This window comes from Phaethon aethereus (genome assembly GCF_964289735.1).
Source record: "Phaethon aethereus genome assembly, chromosome: 1".
Classification (NCBI taxonomy): domain Eukaryota; kingdom Metazoa; phylum Chordata; class Aves; order Phaethontiformes; family Phaethontidae; genus Phaethon; species Phaethon aethereus.
The window spans coordinates 89,765,162-89,784,633 of NC_138575.1; the positions used below are offsets into that span (position 1 = coordinate 89,765,162).

Here is a 19,472-nt window from a genome sequence, read left to right on the forward strand (position 1 = left end):
TAACAGGCAACAAATAAAGGGGAGTTCTTTATCATTTAGCCACTTATTCCTTACTGTATATGTTTAGGTTTTTTTTAAACGCTACCGTTAAAAGCGTATGTCAAGTGAAGCAGAGCTCATGCGGAATGCTACATACCGTTATATTTGCCCTGTCAGTTGCAGCTGGTTCATTGGAGAGTACGAGACAACATGATTTAAATGAAGACGTTTTAAATTAAAAAGTACAGGATGGACATATATACTCTGAATGTGCTAGTTTTTGGTGCATAAATAGCTTTCTTTAAAACTATTTCGGTGCTGACAAGGCAGTTAAGATGCAAAGAGTTATTTTCTTGCAACTACATGGTTAAAGCGTCACATGAACTTAACGTTGAAAGTACGGCTGAAAGGCGAAACACTCCTATGTCAGGAAATTTTAAGATTACAGCAAACCTCGTTTAACCCCTCTTCCGTGTATTTTCTAGCAGTTTTAGCCACGCGATGCACCCTCGGTTGTTTTTCTTCGGCTCGCCCATCTCAATTTTTAGGGAAAGCTATCGCTGGCGGTCGGTTTGCGCTGGCGGGCGGGGCGCGGCACCGGGCCGGGCCGCCTCCCGGTCACCGCCCTCTTCCCTGCTGCCGCCGCCGGCAGGAAGTTGGGGACGGGGTAGTTTCGCTCCGAGCTGCTCCGGCCGGGGCTGGGCAGGGCTGGGGCGGCTTCCTCTGGACGCCGGAGACCCTGCCATGGGGACGTAGCGGGCCGAGGAGCCATGCGCGGCCCGGCGCTGCCTTGCAGCTCGTTGAGGACGGTAAGTCACGGCGGGGGCTTCGCCGCTTCCCCACGGGACGGGGCTGTGCCCCGGCGGGGCGCTGCCTCGGCCGGCGGCGGCTCCGGTCCCGCAGCGGGCGGTTTGTGGGCCCTTTCCCCGGAGCTGCGGGCAGTTGCAGGGCTGCAGCGCAGTGCCCGCCGCCCTCCACCGCCGCGGAGCTTTCGGGTCTGGGCTCCCTTCGCCCCTCCTCGCCGCCGCAGGGCTCCCATCGCGCCGGGTCTGCGGACAGCCCGCTTTCTGCTCCCGCTCCCCGGAGGACTTTGGCTTCCCTTAGGGCAGCCGGCGAGGGGGCCAGCGCCCGGGGAGCCATTTTCTCCTGCGGAGGGGGAGGTTGGTGACGGACCGACAGGAGCGGCGACAGGCGGTCGGGAAGACGAGCCGCGCCTGGCCCGCCGTCACCTGGCCGCTTGTGGCGTGACCGGCCAGCGGCGCTGCGGGGCCGCTGAGGTGAGGCGCGGCGAGGCCGACGGTGCTTGCTTGCTTGCTTGCTCGCTCCTTCCCTCCCTCCCTCCTTCCCTCCCTCCCCCGCCCGCCGCTGGGCGCTGGGTTCGCCGGCTCCGTTTCCGGGATTTATCCCTGAGTCAGTGAAAAGGCGGCTGGATTTACAGGAACGGCGGAGGATATCCTGGAGCTCGCGGCGCGGCCGTTAACTCTCGAGCCGCGGGGCTATGCCGGTTGCCGGGGCCTTGCCGGTGGCACGGAGCCGCCGCGCCCGGGCTGTGCTGGGCTGGGCTTGGGCTGGGCTCCGCTCCCGCCGCCGGTGGGCAGGGGTCGGGGCTCGGCCGGCCCCGCTTTGGTGTGCGGTCGGCCGCAGGCGCCTGCGGTTGTACCGCCAGGGACGGGATGGGCGCGCTGCTGGCGTTGAAGGAAGGAAAGCTTTGTTGCTACTCTGAGGGCATTTGAACAAAGATTAGTGGGGTGTACCTGCGCCCCAAACCACGGGATTGGATTTCAGCAAGTTTCCCTTAGCCAGTAAATTTTCTTTGGCCTTGTTGGATATCTTAGGTCAAGATTTTTGAGCTGTCCATTGTAATTTTGCATGTGAAAAAGTTACTCGTGAAAGAAATCTGAGAGCTTAATGAATAATCTGACTGATGGAGGTGAATGACCATCCAGTGTGATAAAGCAGCGACAGGAGGGTTGATGTCATTTATCACCATGACATGGCTGTTAATTCTGGTATGGAAGTTAGACGGTCAAACTGTTTATCCCTAAATACCTGATCATTCTAGTAACAAACACTTGCACTTGACTGCACTAGACTTGTAATGTTGGGTTAGTTGTTAATTTTCTGTCAAAAAGTTGTGACAGCCCTACTCAGTTATCTTTTTCCAGAAGTTTGTTTTTTTTTTTTGTGCTTGGAAGCTTTTGGAAACCAGGTCAGTAGTGTTACAGCTAGCACTGGCAAGACCACACAACTAAAACTGTGGAGTAGGAGCACTGCACACCTTGACTCTAACTGTGGATCACTTACCATCTCAGGATCTAGGTAGGATACATTAAATGTTGGCTGCATATAGATTCCAAAGCAGTTAGCAAACCTGGAAGAGTGTATTTCTGACTTTAGTATAGTGGTGCACATATTTTGCTGTAATTCAGATGCTATATGTGGTATTACTGATACTCTTGGCAATAAAATGTACAAAATGATTATTGGATTCCCCAAATTGATTACATTGTCTTTGGTTAAACAATGTGCTGGAGGAAGAGTGTCCTTTAGGGGGGTTTCTTTTTGAGGACATTTTTCCCCTCCTATTTACATGTAACTTCAAGTTCACAGGAACACTACGGTCACACATTACAGATAACGCTTAGCTTTTTCATAAAATCATATTATTTTTTTCAGTGTTAAAATTCTCACTCTGTTACATGCCCTTCCATCTTCCATTTACTTTCCACACATCCTACATTTGCCCTCATGGCCTTTCTTACTCCCTTGATGCTCTCCTCCTAGTTTTCTGATTCTTCTATGCTTCCGTTGATTCTTCAAAATTTCCTGTAGCTTGTTTCCATGCACTTTCTCTTTTGTGTGTCCTCTGTGTTTCTCCTGTGCACTCCTAACTTTCACAGTGGAAAAAATGGCAGCCGTCTTTGGTGAGGCCAATGTGTTTCTGTCTTTAAAAAAAATAGAAATATTATGGTTGTTTCATTTATTAAAGGCAGTTCAGTTTTATGAAGAAAAAAGACGAAATAGCCACAGGAGTGCTTCTGGCATTGATTCCTTTTGAAGGTAAAGGGAGGAATTGCAATTTTGAACTTAGAAGCTACGTTATATAAAAATTAAAAACCAAGCCAAGTGCATTATAAGAAAGAACTGTTGGGCCTACCATCCTGTTTCCAGCAGTGGCCAAAGGTCTACCAAGGGTTTCAGAGCAGGGCAAGAGTACAACAATGAAAAACAAAAATACTTTCCCAGCTTCCAGTGATTTGTGACTTTAGGAATTACCGAGTCAAAATGGTATCTTCATATTTTGGCCCCCTGAGTGTGTTTTTTCTTCTGCTGATGGGTGTGATGATCGCTTTTGGAACCCAGGCATGTTTTTGGCACCCCCAGCACTCTGGCAGGGAGTTCCACACTTCAGCTATGTGTTCGCCAAAAAAATGCCTCCCTGTATTTTTTTTGAACCTGTCTCCTGCTTGTTTTATATGATGCCTCTTAGTTGCCTCTTAGATGCCTCTTAGTTCTTACTTTGGAAGAGGTGGAGAACAGCCATCCCAGCTCACCTCCTCCATGACATTCATGACTTTAGAGCCCACTATAGTATTTTCTGCTCAGTTGTCTCTTGTACAGACCAGTGTTTTTATTCATTCCCCTTATGGCAGCCATTCTGTACCACTGATCTTCCTTGTTACCTTTCTCTGTATCATCTGGGTTAATTTATGTTCTCAGGATTGGGGACCAGAACTACAGCCTGGATTCAAACCTTATGGATTTATACATTGGCATAACAACACTTTCTGTTTTGTCCTCAAATCTTCCCCAATAATCCATAGCATTTGGTTGCAATTCTGATTACTTTGTCCGACTAGATTTGCTCCACTTTTTATCCCTTATTAATCTAATCTGCTTTTGATCACTGTCCACTTCTAGCCAAATGGAACATGCTGATATCTGGATCTGTGCCAATTTCAATTATGTGGTAATTTAAGTTCTCACAAGTAATCAGTATTGTCAGTTTGGATGCCTTTCCCTTAGTTTTTATTAAGTAATACATTTTCTGCATCAGCAGTGTTATTTGGGGTAAAACCAGTTTTGTCATTTAACACCTTCTTATCTGTTGTCTTTAGTCATCACAAAGGGGCTTTGCTTTTATTTGGGACAGATGTCTGATATTCTTTTCCATCATCTTGACCTCGTCCCTGGATAACCGAGTGCTTCCTTTGAACCTTTGGTAACGCAGGCCTTTCTACTGCTGCATTGGGAACCTGACAGTAGAAAGTGCATCTCAAAGCAAAGTTGCTACGTTTCTCTATTAAAACAAACAGTAGTATATCAGTCCCATTAAATAGGACTCAGCACGTGACAATTAGCTGACTCTTAAAAAAATTAACCTGGAGAATCACTGACAAGGGACATTAGCATGGCAAGTGCTCATGCCCAGCTGAAAATCAGGTCGGGATTGAAGGGGGAGGCCCCTGCTGATCCTTCCTGTGGCTCTTGCTCTGACAATGCTCTGATGCGACGCTGTACAGCTGCGCTGTCCAAGTCAGCCCTGAACACAGGCAGGTGAACTACGGGGCTGTTGCGTGTCTGTGACTTGGGACTCTGATGTAGTGTTCACCACTGTGTCCTCTAAGGAAAAATTAAAAACTTATTTTCTGACAGTTGTGGTCACCTATTGACTCTTCAACTCTTTTCTTTCATACTAGCAGAGATAAAGAAAAACTTTTAATTTTATAGAGAAGCCTCCCTATACAGCCCCCAGCTTGTAACATTGCATGGGGTCGTTGTGACTCGAGTGCAGGACCTGGAACTTGGCCTTGTTGAACCTGATATAGTTGGCCTTGGCCCATCGATCCAGCCTGTCCACATCCCTCTGCAGAGCCCTCCTACCCTCCAGCAGATTAACACTCCCGCCCAGCTTGGTGTCTTCTGCAAACTTACTGAGAGTGCACTTGATCCCCTTGTCCAGATCATTGACAAAGATCTTAAACAGAACTGGCCCCAATACTGAGCCCTGGGGAGCACCCCTTGTGAGCAGTCACCAACTGAATTTAACTCCATTCTCCAAAACTCTTTGGGCCTGGCCACCCAGCCAGTTGTTTTTCCCGGAGAAGAGTATGCCCGTCCAACCCATGAGCAGCCAGTTTCTTCAGAAGAATGTTGTGGGAAATGGCATCAAAGGCTTTACTAAAGTCCAGGTAGACAACATCCACAGCCTTTCCCTCATCCACTAAGTGGGTCACGTTGACGTAGAAGGAGATCAGTCTGGTTGAGCACGACCTGCCTTTCATAAACCCGTGCTGAGTGGGCCTGATCTCCTGGTTGTCCTGTATGTGCTGCTTGATGGCACTAAAGATGATCTCCACAACCTTCCCCGGCACCGAAGTCAGACTGACAGGCTTGTAGTTCCCCGGATCCTCCTTCTGGCCCTTGTTGTAGATGGGTGTTACATTTGCTAACTTCTGGTCAACGGGGACCTCCCAGGTTAGCCAGGACTGCTGATAAATGGTGGAAAGTGGCTTGGTGAGCACTTCCACCAGCTCCCTCAGTACCCTTGGGTGGATCCCATCCAGCCCCATAGACTTATGTGTATCTAAGTGGTGTAGCAGGTCGTTAGCCTTTTCCCCTTGGATTATGGGGGCTTCATTCTGCTCCTTGTTCCTGTCTTCCAGCTCAAGGAGCTGGGTACTCAGAGAAAATTGGTCTTACTATTAAAGACTGAGGCAAAGAAGGCATGTGACTACAATGTGAAGGTCATGATCTTTATAGATAAATCACTTAAAAACAAAAAAAAAGATTTCTAAGGCCTTTCTTCATTGCGTGAAAGCTATTATCATTCTTCTGGTCTAAAATACAGCATTGCTCCATCTGATCAACTTAAAATGGAGGATTATTTATAAATAATGTATCTATGTTATATAAAATAATAGCTCTTGTATCCTCCTTTTGACCTTTCCAGGTTTTAGTGAGCAATGAGAAAAGCTTCCTGTAAATGTTGCTTTAATGTACATTTCTCAACGTGTAAAGCAGAAGTTCTGATTTCCCTTGCATCTTTGTATAGCAAACTAAAAAAATGCAAACCTCAAAGAGCTTTTGGAAATGGCAGAAGCATTCAAAGAATGTAGAGGTAATCTTGCACCCTGATTTCTTTGGTAGCTCATTATTCTGGGTAGGATCTCTGTTTTCTTCCAGAATCCCAAGTTGGCTATTTTTTTATGACTCATCAAAAGGCTTACAGCTGACTGATATGTAGATTACTTGTGCCCTGGTGTGTGTCATGTTGAACTCTTAAGCAAAGGAAAGTTTCTATTAAGAAATATTTGAGAAATTCTAATGACTTCTAATGCCTTTTATTTGCAGGTAGTTCTTTAGCTTAAAAATGGAATCTGCAAAATGGAAGTATTTTTTGAGAGAAGCAGTTGAATCAGTTGTTGGTGGGGAAACACCACATTATTTATGTATTTACATGATGAATATGTTATGTGTGTTCAAAAAAAAGGAGTAAACTTCCTAATCTCTGGATTTTAAAGTTCATCTACATTTATAAAATTGTTTTATTCTGAAATTTTCAGCTTTATGCTTTTGTATTAAGGAGATTTAAACACTGGAAATGAATAATTTGAAACTATTTTAAACATTAGCCTAATGATGGGCAATACTATTTGAATCACAGAATCACTAAGGTTGAAAAAGACCTTTAAGATCATCAAGTCCAACCATCAACCCAACACCACCAAGCCCACTAAACCATGTCCTGAAGTGCCACATCCACACGTTTTTTGAACACTTCCACTGATGGTGACTGCACCACCTCCCTGGGCAGCCTGTTCCAATGCTTGACCACTCTCTCCATAAATAAATTTCTCCTAATTGTTTGGAATACTAATTCCTGAGCATCAGCTCCAGCACGTATTGCATTCCTGTAAGTTCATGTGAACAGGCATGGGGTCTCAAAGCACTGCGTGTGGTGACAGGAGTCACTTCCCACCTGTCTAATCCCCATTTCCCACTCAGTTTGCTTTCTGTGACCAGCCTTGGTCCACTGTGGACATCTCTAGGCATCCACTGGCTTTCTAGGAGAGGGGAATCTTGCGCCCAACACCAGCCTCTCCATCCTCTCTTGCCCGTCATACTGTCATACCTGCGTGTCGCTGTACCTGCTTCCTATGCCTTTCTCCCTGGGCGCGAGGAGCCTTGCAGGTAGCAACAGGGCTACAGCCCTGCACAAGGAGGGCAGAGCGCATGATACAGGGCTGTGGCATCCATGTTGAGTAATTTGGTAGTATTTCCTAGCCTTGTGGATGTTGGCAGGTGATAATATGGTAGCCCTGATATGATGCACTTCCCTGCTCTGTTTCAGATACTGGCCTTCTTTCTCCTTGGCCTGGGAACAGTGTTGTCAAATGTACCTTCTTATCCCCCCTCACCCCATCTTTCTTGCATCTTGCTACATTCTTCACTTTTATCTTTGCTGTTTCTTTCCTTCTTTCCCCTACTCTTGCAGATATTTCACCTCGCTTGCAGTTCTCTGTGCATGGTCTGGTGAGGCAGAAGCAGCAGCAAGGGTGTGAATTGTAGTGGTGGAAGTAATTCAAGAATATTCGAGGTTGAAGATGGTGCTGGGGCTCCTAACTCCTGTCTCAGCTGCCAAAACTTTGCAGAGAAGAGCTTTTGGGCTTCTGCAGTGCTTTTTTTCCACTGTAGCTGTCAGGCAGTAAGTGCTGCCATGAGACATGAGAAGGAACTAGAGTTGCCTCACATGTGAGGAGAATGTGCAGGGCATATACATACCTGTCACCCAGAGGGGTGGAATGATTTAAGGAAGCAGCATTCTGGTTTTCATCTGCCATATTTTGTTTATTTCTGCAGCAGTTTCAGAAGTAAAACCTAGAGTTTCTACTGACTCTTTTTTTTTCCTGGGCAGTCCCCGCTCACTAAAAATGTGAATCACCGGTGTGCATGATGTGGTTTGGTGGTTTGAATTGTCATTTTGCTTAGGTAATACATGCTGCCCACTTTTCTATGCAGCATTGGTTAGTAGGTATTCGTTCTTTCTCTTGGTGAGTGGAATCAGAGCATGTTGCAAATCTAACGATGGAAAATCACCTTATTTCAGTTGTAAAAGGCCTCTAAACTTAGCCTTGGTGAGCTCTTATCAATGACTTGAGGCTTCAATGCTAGGTAAATGGGGCCACATCTGCCTGGGGACCGGTCACCAGTGGTGTTCCTCAGGAATCAAATCTAGGGCCAGTTCTGTTCAATATATTTATCAATGATCTGGATGCAGGATTTGAATGCATGATTAGCAAGCTTGCTGATGATACCAAACTGGGAGGTGCTGTTGACTCTCTTGAGGGACAAGATGCCTTGCAGAGGGATGTAAATAGATTGGAGCACTGGGCAATTCCAATTCCAAATGCCGGATTCTGCACCTGGGGTGGAGTAACACCAGGCACGAGTATAAACTGGGAGAGGAGGGCTGGAGAGCAGCCCCGCAGAAAGGGACCCGGGGGTGCTGGCTGGCTGCAGGCTCAGTATGCGCCGGCTGTGTGTCATGGCAGCCCAGAGGGCAACCCACACCCTGGGGCGCTTCAAACACAGAGTAACCAACCGGGCAAAAAGAGGGGATTATCCCGCTGTATTCAGCGCTGGTGCGGCCTCACCTCGAGTGCTGGGTGCAGTTCTGGGCCCCACAATTTAAGAAGGATGTGAAGGTCCTTGAATGTCTCCAGAGGAGGGCAACAAAGCTGGTGAAAGGGCTGGAAGGCATGTTGTGTGGGAGCGGCTAAGGACTGTGGGCTTGTCTGGTTTGGAGAGGAGGAGGCTGAGGGGTGACCTCATGGCTCTCTCCAGCTTCCTGAGGAGGGGACGTGGGGACGGAGGTGCTGAGCTCTTCTCCCCAGTATCCAGGGATAGGATGTGTGGGAATGGTTCAGAGCTCTGGCAGGGGTGGTTTAGACTGTACATTAGGAAGCCTTTCTTTACCGAGAGGGTGGTAAAACACTGGAACAGGCTTCCTAGAGAGGTGGTTGATGCCCCATGACTGTCAGTGTTTAAGAGGCATTTGGACAGTGCCCTTAATAGCATGCTTTAACTTTTGGTCAGCCCTGAATTGGTCAGGGAGTTGGACTACATGATTGTTGTAGGTCCCTTCCAACTGAAATACTCCTATTCTATTCTATTCTATTCTCATATATTTCCTGAATTTTATGAAGTTTGTCATTGGTATAAATCAGTATACTACGGAATGGCTTGTGGAGCTGCTTAAGATGGTGGTGGTGTTTTTCTTTGCCATGTGAATGATTTTTCTGGAAGGCTGAGTCATTGGTTTGTGAGTCACTTGTGGTCTGTGACTCTCTGTTCCTCAGATTTTGATCAGTAATAATGTGTTAACTCTGGTTTGATTATACTTACAGACACCCTTTCACTTAATCTGAAAAATTGAAAACACCTTTCCTGTTTTCTTTTGTATTTGAAGGGGTATCTGACCAATTTTTTATCTTTTTGGCTTGCTCTTTGATGCTTTCCTCTGTTGTTTCTATTGTCTGACTTATGGGCAGGTTGTATATATTCCTATATCAGGGGATTAATCATTGGCTAGAGAATCAGGATTTTTTTATTGCTACTGTCAGACCATCTGTGTGAATGATCTTTTACCCATTTTCCTGCAATCAATCTTGTAAGGCTATCAGCTGCTGAAATGAGTTTTATTTCTTACTGAGTTGTTGGAGTGCTTGTATTTATCCTGTGGTCAGCTAATTAAGTCTGAAATGATAGCTATTTAAATATGTGGTTCTTTTTTTCCTGTTCACCATTTTAGCATGAGGTCTATTGAATATGTCTTTATATGACAGAGCGCTCTGAAAAATGGGTTTTTTTCTTTGTCAGAATTGAAAAGTCCTGTCCTTCTTGAGGTTTTAAGTTGCTTTCATGTATGCACCTTCTCCCCCAAGTCTTTAATTTTGAGAGAGGACCAGGACAGCATGGCGCTGTCATAGCCATCTCATTCTCTTTCTTAAGCTTGCAACCACAAAATTGGTATCAGTGTTGTGGTTTACCCTTATCGCTTTACTTTGCTTTTGCTATAACTCTCCTAGCTGAAAAAACAAAAAGCAGCAGAACTCTGAAGCTGTGCCTGTACAGCTAGGCATCTTTCACACCTCTTTCAAAAAAGCGATCTGGGGAAACATTACAGTGTAGGGAAGTTAGTGTAGTAAAACTCAGTGTGAGATGGTATGGACGGGGTGTGGTGGTATTTATTAGAAAAAAAAAAAAGTTGATTTTCATGCATTCACATGATCTGATGCATAGACTACATTGGCACACACTCTCCACAATGTACTCGGAAGCAGCAACACGTGTGTCCAAATGGTGTAGCCAGGATCACTCATGTTCAATGCCGATGACGAGGGACACTGGCAGTCAAGTCTGTGGCTCTGCTGGGGTTCTTTGTAGCACTACAAACTAGTTTTTGGACAAGTCCATCATACTCTTTGGCAGTCATCAGCTGGGATGGGCGTTTGCTGTAGAAACTTGCTGACTTCAGGCTCCATAAATCTTGGGTCAGGTTGTTTCCTCCTTTTTTGTTTGTTTGTTTTAACCTTTTTGTTGTTGTATGTTTTTTCCTTGTCTGAATGCATGTTTAGAATACATGCCTACAAGTGTCTGTTTTTTTGTTGGGCCAACAGGCAAAGGAATCCTGTTTGTTATATGCTGCAATCTCAATACCGTCCTCCTGGTGCAGGGTCTTTTGCTTATGAGTCATCTATGCTGTGGTCTTACCAGAGTGTAGACCTTTTCACCATGACATAAACAGCACATTTCTCAATTTCGCTGCTGGGAATAGTGTCCTGAAAACAATGTCCAGGGAATGGTGTCCTTCATTATTGGTACAGGCTGTTCTTTTAACCCTTTGTTCTGCTGTTCCTTCCTGTCTGTGTGTACACACACTCACATTCTCTTACAGTCATACTGCAGTCATGCCAATCTTAATATTTCTGTTAAAATTCTTCACAACAGTCATCTTCAAAATGAAATATAGCAAGTAAATATTAAATGAATTAAAAATAAAAGAAAAAAGTGCACTTTTTTGACAGACTGTTCAGACTGAATGTTAACAGCTGTAATTTAAAAGGAAGAATGTACGTTTGACGGGGAGAAGTTGAAAACCTAACTTTCCCACGTTTCTAGGGCTGGCTTGCTCAGGAGTAGTTTTGGAAGGTTTTCTGTACTTTGCATGAAGTGAGATTCTCCTCTGCCTTCTTATTCTAAACTTCTCATCTGGTTTATTTATTCAGTAGAACTGCAAGTACTGAATGCATTTTTCTCTCTGGAGCTGTTTCTAGGTGGGCGGTCTTACTGCCTTCCTTCATAAAAACATTCCTTTGCTCTTGAGTAACTTTCTTGCAAGCTGCAACATATTCAAGGCATTCCACCTATAAATTGCACATCATGAAAAGTATTTGCTTTATATACAACCAGTTTGTCATAGAGACCATTGTATGGCATATTAATAACACAGATGACAGGCATGGGTTTGGTTTTTCTTGGGGGAGAGATAAATAATCTCCCCCCACACTTTTGTCAGTGGAGGGTCTGATATCAGAATTGGTCGAGTCAGTTGAACTCACTGTTATAATAAGATTTCATTGTAAATGCTGAAGTCAGCTGTGCAGTCTGCAAGGGGATATGATGTTTTCTCACCTTGTTTCTCTCCCTCTCCCTCGGTATTTACAGGTTGTCCTAATATTTGTCTGTGTGTTGATGACGGAATCTGTAGAAATTGCTCCAGTGCCGTACACACTGCAAGTCCATCGGGTAGCTTTGGATGGAAGAGACCCCTCTAACCCCTTGAGGAGAGAAAAGAGGCAGGTGCAGTGTCAACTAGGACAATACCTACATCCCAGAGAGACCCACTGCTGCATGAGGTGCCATGCAGGTATGTAAAATAAGTACAGTAATAGTGACCTTAGAGGCATTTCCTTGTCCTGTACTCTCAAACTGTCTCTGTCCTACAGCTACATCAGTGCTCCCTTGCCTTGGTAGCTATTGCTACCCAGAGGAATTCTTATTCCTTGTCTCTTCTTTTAGGTTGTTAGTGTCCTTCATGCTGGTGAGAGGAAGCGTACTCAGTCCTTACACAATCAATTCCAGAGTTTCTCTGAGGAACCAGTTACTCCCATCTCCCTAAGACAATGTGTTTGCCTTCCTGTCAGAGCTCTGTTAAGTAATTTTCTTGCAGGTACCTACAAGGCAAAAGACTGTGATCGGCCTGACCAGGCACCTGTCTGTCTTCCGTGTGCTAATGGCACATTCACAGCTGTTGATAACACCATGTCTAAATGCTTCCAGTGTACACATTGCCGTACGGGTGAGTTATCTACAGGACCTGAGGAAAACGGGTGGTAGTGGCGGGAAGGGGGCTGGGGGGGATGGTAAGGGGAGTGAGGAAGCTTGGAAAAATAGGCAGCTGAATGGGCAGAAGGTCAGTGTATGGGAAGGGATTGGGGACAGCAGGAATTATCAAATTATCAAATTATCAAATTACTACAGTCTGAGACACATTTTACAGGCCTTTTTGGCCTTTCTTTGGGAAGATGAGGAGATAACAATACCTGTCATCGTAACAGTGCTCTCAGCTGAAGGGGAGGGAAAGGGTTGGAATAATCGCTTCTTCTTTTGTTTTTCCTCAGAATTCCAGCAGATAGTAGAGAGTCCTTGCACCCCAAAGCAAGATACCATATGTGGCTGTCGGAAGAATCAATATCAGATTGGCCTGTCTGATCTCTTCCAGTGTAGGAACTGCAGCTTGTGTGGCAATGGGATTATTGCCAACTGTGAGTATGGCCTGGATATAGCTCCAGTACGGACATATTGTACTAGGGTAGACATTATCAGCCCTCTGTTCACTTTCTGACACGCTGCAGCGCCTTGCCCTGAAGTGACTGTAGTTTTGGAACAGCTCTTGGTTTTGCCTGCCCCTTTTCCTCAGAAAGACTGCCATTTTTGCCTGCCTTGGCATCAATCCCCGTTTTCTACTGCAGTTTCTATCTTCCTTTTGTCCTTGAATGCTTTCTTGGTTTTGGCTGTTGTGAAGAGATATTTTCTGTTTAATTTTGGTACCTCTGCCTTGCATGTACTGAAGCAACGTCTTTATGCTCTAGAGCAGATTTCCCCCTTGCCTTCCTTTTTTATCTTTCTTGTGATGCTCATTGCATTTCTCTGACCAACTGCTGGAAGCACTTTGAGTACGATAGCTGAAAATACTGCTGGTCGCAGTGCCCAACTGAACTGCTTGTTAGTTGGTTGCTGAACCACGACAGTGTACTGTGCAGCATTTTAAAATAAGCGCTGCTCAGCTAATGCTGAACTGTACCCAGTGGCAGTGGGCCTGACCTGGGGATGGTGCAGGCATCTGGGAGAAGTACCCATGTTAGCTGTCCCAAGCTGCCTTACCTCCAGTCAGGAAACAGAGATCTTATACTGCTTGCTACTCTCCACTTTATGCTGTAGTCTAATTCTGTTCATGTCCCTTAAATGTTCCTAACCTTGTTGTCCTAAAGCTATCCCCTTTTCTTTGTGAATTCTGCTTCTCCTGATCCCTTTCCCATCTCTTACCCTGCCTAGCCTGAGGTTTTTGCTATTTCAGTGGTGAATGTGTTCCCTCTGGTGCTCAGTAATCTTTCTCTGTCACAGTTTGCATACTTACGCCTGTCCTCGAGGGTCATCATTTTACGCTGCCCTTGAGCAATTTCCTTTCCTCTTGGCTGATGTAGAACTCTTTTAGTCCTTGCTTGCCACAGAATGCATCCTGCTGCTTCTAGTGCCTTTTTCCCTCCCCTCAGACAACTTTATGTCCTTCCATCACTGTTGTCTGCTCCTCCCCACGCCTGTGTTAGTCTCTATACTGTGACTTGCTTAGAAGCAGTAGCTCTTTCATTTCTTACCCCTTCCACTCACAGCATAGCAGGTCACAAGAGTGGATATGTGTCCCATGGCTTGAACTGATTTCTCCTTGCCCTGAACTGACTTCCTCACCAGTCCCAGCTGCTCACGGACCACTTCTCCCTCATCTTTGCCTGACTATTGTGATTTCCCCTTCCTGTCATGCTTGAACTTGAGTGACTTTCCCCTGCTTTTGCACTGGAACTGTCATTATCTGTTAGACCAGTTTCAGCTGCACTGTGATTTTAGTCCCTTTTCAAGCCTCTACAGAGGTCCCTAATCTACCAGGACAGTGGTACCCTTATTTTTCATTATTTTTATACTCTCCCAACCCTGTCCTCAGACATAGACAGAATCCTCTTTCTGTTCTTCAGTAGCAGTTCTCCAGGCTCAGAGGGATAATCTCCCACCCAACTTGGAGTGGATGTTTCTCCTTTTGTTTTTTTCTTTGTCCAGATTATGACAACGGTTTCTTTTCTCTACAGGCTCAAAGAACAGAGACACAATTTGCAGGTGTAAGCCTCAATTCTTCCTGACGCTTAGTAATGTTTGCAAGCCTTGCAACAGGTGAGCTTTTTTTCTCTGTATGCCCCTCCACTGAGTAGGAGAGACAGCAGCCACAAGCCCCACACAGGGAAGAAATTTTTCTCAAGACTCTGTTGATCTTGACATAACTTTACAACATTCTGCCTTTCTGGGGCAATTGGGTCTTCCCTTCTGCCAGCCCCAGCCTTCTCCATGTAGGCATCAGCCCACTGAGAACCCAAAGTCACTAGCCACACTGCATTGCTCTGCTTTGCAGGCTCATCTCGTCTGTTACTTAGGATTGTCGCAAATGGTGGCTGTTTCATTTCACGCATGCTCACCTCTTTGATTCGCTCTTTCAGCTGCATTGGAGAAGAATGCTTGCAGTGTCATAGCCCAGTGACTACCTCACCAACTTCGTCTGGGCTGAGTGAGTACGGGGGAAACTGTGGGACAGTGGAATCTTTTCAGTGTGGGCTTTTGTTCTGTTAATGCCTTTTGTAAAGTGTTATTTTCTCCACTCTCTCAAGCCATTATTCTTTTTCTCCCTACCATTTGCATGTCTCCACTTGCTGTTCCTCCTATAGCACTTACCTCTTCCTTTCTCAGTCACTCACTCATTTTCCTGTCCCTTTTGTCCAGATGGGAGCCTTGTCCTTGGCATCATTGTTGCAATATTTGGAGTTATCTCTGTCCTCTACATTGTAAATAAAGTAGTAAAGCTGGTCCAGAAAAATAGGATAGCGTCGTCTTTCTACTCCTGTGGTGAGTATAGCAGCATATGCAGTGATATTAATTGGGATAGACATCATTCTCTGTGTGTTTGTGTATGAGCACATGTGTGAGGGGAAAAAATGGGATTCTGTTACTCTGCTTTGTGGCAAGGCCAGAGGAACACAAGAACTTGGCAGCTAAGCTCACTGATGCAGTTCTTAAAATTCTGCATCCATGCCCATAGCTGTGACTGGAAGTGCATGTGAGCTCATTGCTGGGACATGTGCATGTTGCTGTGAAACCTTTTTGAGGGCCGGGTTGTGAATAGCTGCTTTCCTGTTTTCTCTGGGATGAGAGGAAGTGAAAATAATTTCTGCTTTCTTTTTTCTTTTTCTTCTTTAAAGTTTCTTTGCCACAGACAACCAAGGAGCCAGTATCTGAGGTGAGCAAGATGATGGGTATAAAAGCTTTCCTCTGCTTTCTACTATGTTAGCCTGGGATCCAGAGTAACATTTTTTTCTCCATGGGCTGTTTTCAGGCCTTGTATTTTCAAATGGACTGAGTAATAGAGCTGTTTAATTCAGAAGTCTTTTCCTTTAGAGGGTAGAGCCATTAGCTTTTGATTTCCCCTCTTCTAGAGGGTGCTTTTCAAACTCCTGGCTTTTTGCTCTTTTCTTTCTGGACACATTTGTTTCAGATAGCTGGTGCTTAGTCCCTTTTTCTGCCTGTATACCCCAAGCTTGGAGGATTTAACTAATTTTACTTCAGCTTCTGATCCTGAAGCCTCTTGGTGCTGCTTCACAGTGTTCTTTCAGGTCCAATGTTGTTCTGTAATTAAGAGGGCCCAACAGCAGTTGAGGTGAGGTTTCCACAGCCTTTCAGAGAGGGCTGATGGGAAAGATGGCATGTGGAGCTTCTAGAATGGTGGTGATTTTGGGTCCCATCCTTACTTGATTTTGCAACAAAATACTTCTTCCAGACTACTGTTTTTTGATGCCAAAAGAGAGAGGAACTCCTTGAGATCTGCTGGAAAGAAATGTTTGGTACCTTCTGCTCAAATAAGGCATATTGGAAGAATTAAAACCTCAGCACCTGCTCCTCACTTAATTTGGATAAATTTTAGTACATAAAGCTAGTGGTTCCTTGCAGGAGACAGGTGTATTGTGCTGCTGCAGGTGATTCTGGACTGAGAAAATGTGTCTTTCAGGTTGAGGTAAAAAGAAGTGAAATTTCCATCCTTCTTTCTGAGTCCCAGAAGGAAACACAATTGTCAGTGAATCCAACACCACCACCTGCACCTCTGCTGCAAAGTTCACATGAGTTACCAGACTGTGTCAGACCTGCCAGGACGACACAGCTTCCAGACAGTAAGTGAAACTCCCCCATCCTTCCCTCCTTCCTTGGGCAAATGAGAACCTGTGGCTAAGAGGATGTTGGACAGACCTTACCTGGTGTACATGACCTGTGTGTATACTTCATGCATGGCACAGTACAAAGGCAGAAGCATGTCCAGAGCCTGTGTACAGAGGCTGTATATGCTAAAAATCTATGCAAGGACCTTCTGTTGTCCCTTTTCCCTACCAGCAAAATCAATTGTCATATATGATGTCATGCTGTCAGTCTTAATGTCTCTGGGATGGTGACCCAGAGCATTCTTTTTTCAGGAATGTGTGGCAGCAATGCCCTAAGTATGTGTATTCAGCTCTGCTTGTAACTGTACCTAAGAGCATATGGAAGCATTCCCATTACTTTTTGAGGGGTAAGAGCAAGTCTGGACATCACACAAGTTTGTGTGGCTACTCTGTAGAAGACCTGAACAGGACGGGGCAAAGCACAATCCCAAGGCACCATCCAGCCCTGGATTATTCGCATTCTCCTTAAAGCTGCAGAATCTTGGTTCTCACACTTTATTTCTTCTCTTTTTCACAGACCCTGCTATTCTCTACACTGTGGTGGATCATGTACCGCCATCTCGGTGGAAGGAGTTTGTGAGGCGTCTGGGCCTGAGTGACTATGATCTAGAGCGAACTGAGATGGAGCATCGGCGTTTACGAGATGTCCAGTATGAGATGCTTAGACTGTGGAAACTGCAGATGGGCCGTGCTGCAACTGTGGAGCACATCAGCTGTGTTCTCAACCAGATGGAGCTGAGTGGCTGCAGTGAAGCTATTCAAGAGGCTTTGCTAAACCAAAACTCTACTCAACCTTGCAGCCTCCACAGCCATCTTTAATCTATTTCTCCTTTAGTTGCCCTCACTATGACTGTTAAGAGAGGATCATAACTCCCTTCCTTTCCTGTCTTCCTTTCCCCATATGTCCCTATCTTTCTAACACTCCTCAGCTGGGTTTGTTGGAGACAGCAGCAGATTATGCTGGAGGAAGGCTGGGGTTTGCTTCTCGACCACCATGTAGTTCGACACCTTTAAGCCAAGACAGACCTCTGCAACAGCTCCTTTCCCAAGGAGGGAAAGCACCTCATAAAGGAAGTGGTGTATGGACTCTAACCAAGATGAAAACAGGAGCTCAGAGTGACTTGATAGATCAGCTGTTCTATGGACAGGTTGTTGCTGAAACAGGTGCTCCACCCACCATATGGTGGGTAAACTTGTAAGGTGACTTGGTTAAGCTGTTGCTCACTTTTTGCAGATCTACTTTTCTGCAAGATCAGACAGTTGAACTGGCTCACATTGCAGCCCTTTGATTGCTAAATCTGACTCACGGGAAGTGGTGGGAGGCTGTGCCTATTTCTGGGAGCAGGAGAGGCTTGCCCCCTTTCGGTATCAACCAGTTATCACTGCAGCAAAAGAGCCACGGAGATTCAGAAGTCATGGCTCCTGTGAGAAATGACGACGTTATCCTTTCCACACCCCCATTTCCCTCAGTTTCAAGAGGAATGAGGATTCCAAGCCAGTGAGTCAGATGAGAGGGTTGGTGCATTTTTCTCAAGATTTTTTTTTATATACCTAGAAACCATGTAAGACAGCATTAACAAAACACCGGCCTGCGTGTTTGTCCAAGTGCAGAGAGGAAAGGAATGCATGCGTCTGTTTGGGTGAGAAGGTACCTGGTCGTGTGAGTGCCTTTGCAGATCTGTGCTTGCACACAGGTCGGTAGGCTCATGCCTACCTGCTTACCTATCTCTGACCGATTCGCTGAATCTGCTCTAATGCAAATGGGACTGTGTATGTGTACATATATATATTTTGTAGCAACTGTTGCATAACTTCACACTACTTCCTGGACTGCATTCTGTGATTGCTACTTGGGTGTGAGAGGCAGTTGGTACCATCTCCAGGCTCTCCCCATCACTTTCTCACGGGTATTACCCTGGGTGAAGCAGAGTAGCAAAAATCAATTAGCCTGCATCAGGTGCAGGTTGTCCACACATTTGTAACGTGGATTTTTTTTCAGTCTCTTGTCCCTTGACCAGAGAGAAATTTTCTATTGTAAATACACTAAATGCTCTGAATTAAAATTCCTATTTTTACCTCTGCCTTCGTTCTGGTTTTGTCCATATCAACTTCTGTGACTGTGGGTGGTGGTAGAGAAATGGGAATAACTTCCAGAAGTGGCAAGAGTGGGCTTCAAGAGTGGGTGGCTCAATGGTCTGATGAATTTTTTTTTTTAAAAACAAGTTTTATGAACTTTTGTGTGTAAAGCTTAGCTGCCCTCAAGTCCCAGGAAGCTGGCTGAGGGCAGGAAGTAGGACTGAAATTAAATCCAGTTGCAGGTCTTCTCAGATACTTGAGACTCAAATGGGATGCTAGCATATTTAAAGTGAATTTTTAAACAATATACAGTGAATCATTTTGATCTGTATTTGGCTTTTTAAAGAGGAAAATGTCTTTAAATAAAATAATAATAATAGATTAATGCTAATCTTACAGAAGCATGTTTTTGTGTGAGGAACCAAAGCACCGTGTTAAGGCAGTAAGGACCATTCCTACTCCACCAGTGAGAAAACTTGAAACTTGGAAGTTCACAGCAGTCAGTGACAAAGCCAGGAACTGAAGTCAGTTTTAATTCCCAGTTTGAGGCTTTGTTTTGCTATGCCTATGTATTATTTTAGTTGAGGCTGCTTTTTTTTTTTTTTTTTATGAAAGGAGACAGTACGAAATTCATTGTAATATACTTTGACTTTCATAATTTATGTTCAACAAGCACAGCAGTATGGTAACTATTAGAAGTATGTGCTTTACATGTGAAACTGCTTAAAGTGGGGAAATTCTCAGACATCCTCTCCGGGTATGATATCTAAGCCTTCCTCCCCCATCAAACCTTGTAACCCATCACTTAAAATCCAGGTATTTCAAAGT

The 19,472-nt window shown here is 45.1% G+C and overlaps 1 protein-coding gene across 1 annotated transcript; it reads left to right on the plus strand.

Moving 5' to 3' along the window:
• Positions 1 to 749: 749 nt before the first annotated feature.
• TNFRSF1A (TNF receptor superfamily member 1A) lies at positions 750 to 17,482 on the plus strand (the record flags this gene model as incomplete). Its single annotated transcript, XM_082010247.1, has 10 exons — positions 750 to 788; positions 11,710 to 11,911; positions 12,215 to 12,343; positions 12,666 to 12,809; positions 14,403 to 14,484; positions 14,805 to 14,872; positions 15,085 to 15,207; positions 15,561 to 15,598; positions 16,364 to 16,523; positions 17,086 to 17,482. 10 exons carry the CDS (start codon positions 750 to 752, stop codon positions 17,385 to 17,387), a joined length of 1,287 nt encoding a protein of 428 aa, XP_081866373.1. The 3' UTR covers positions 17,388 to 17,482.
• Positions 17,483 to 19,472: the final 1,990 nt, after the last annotated feature.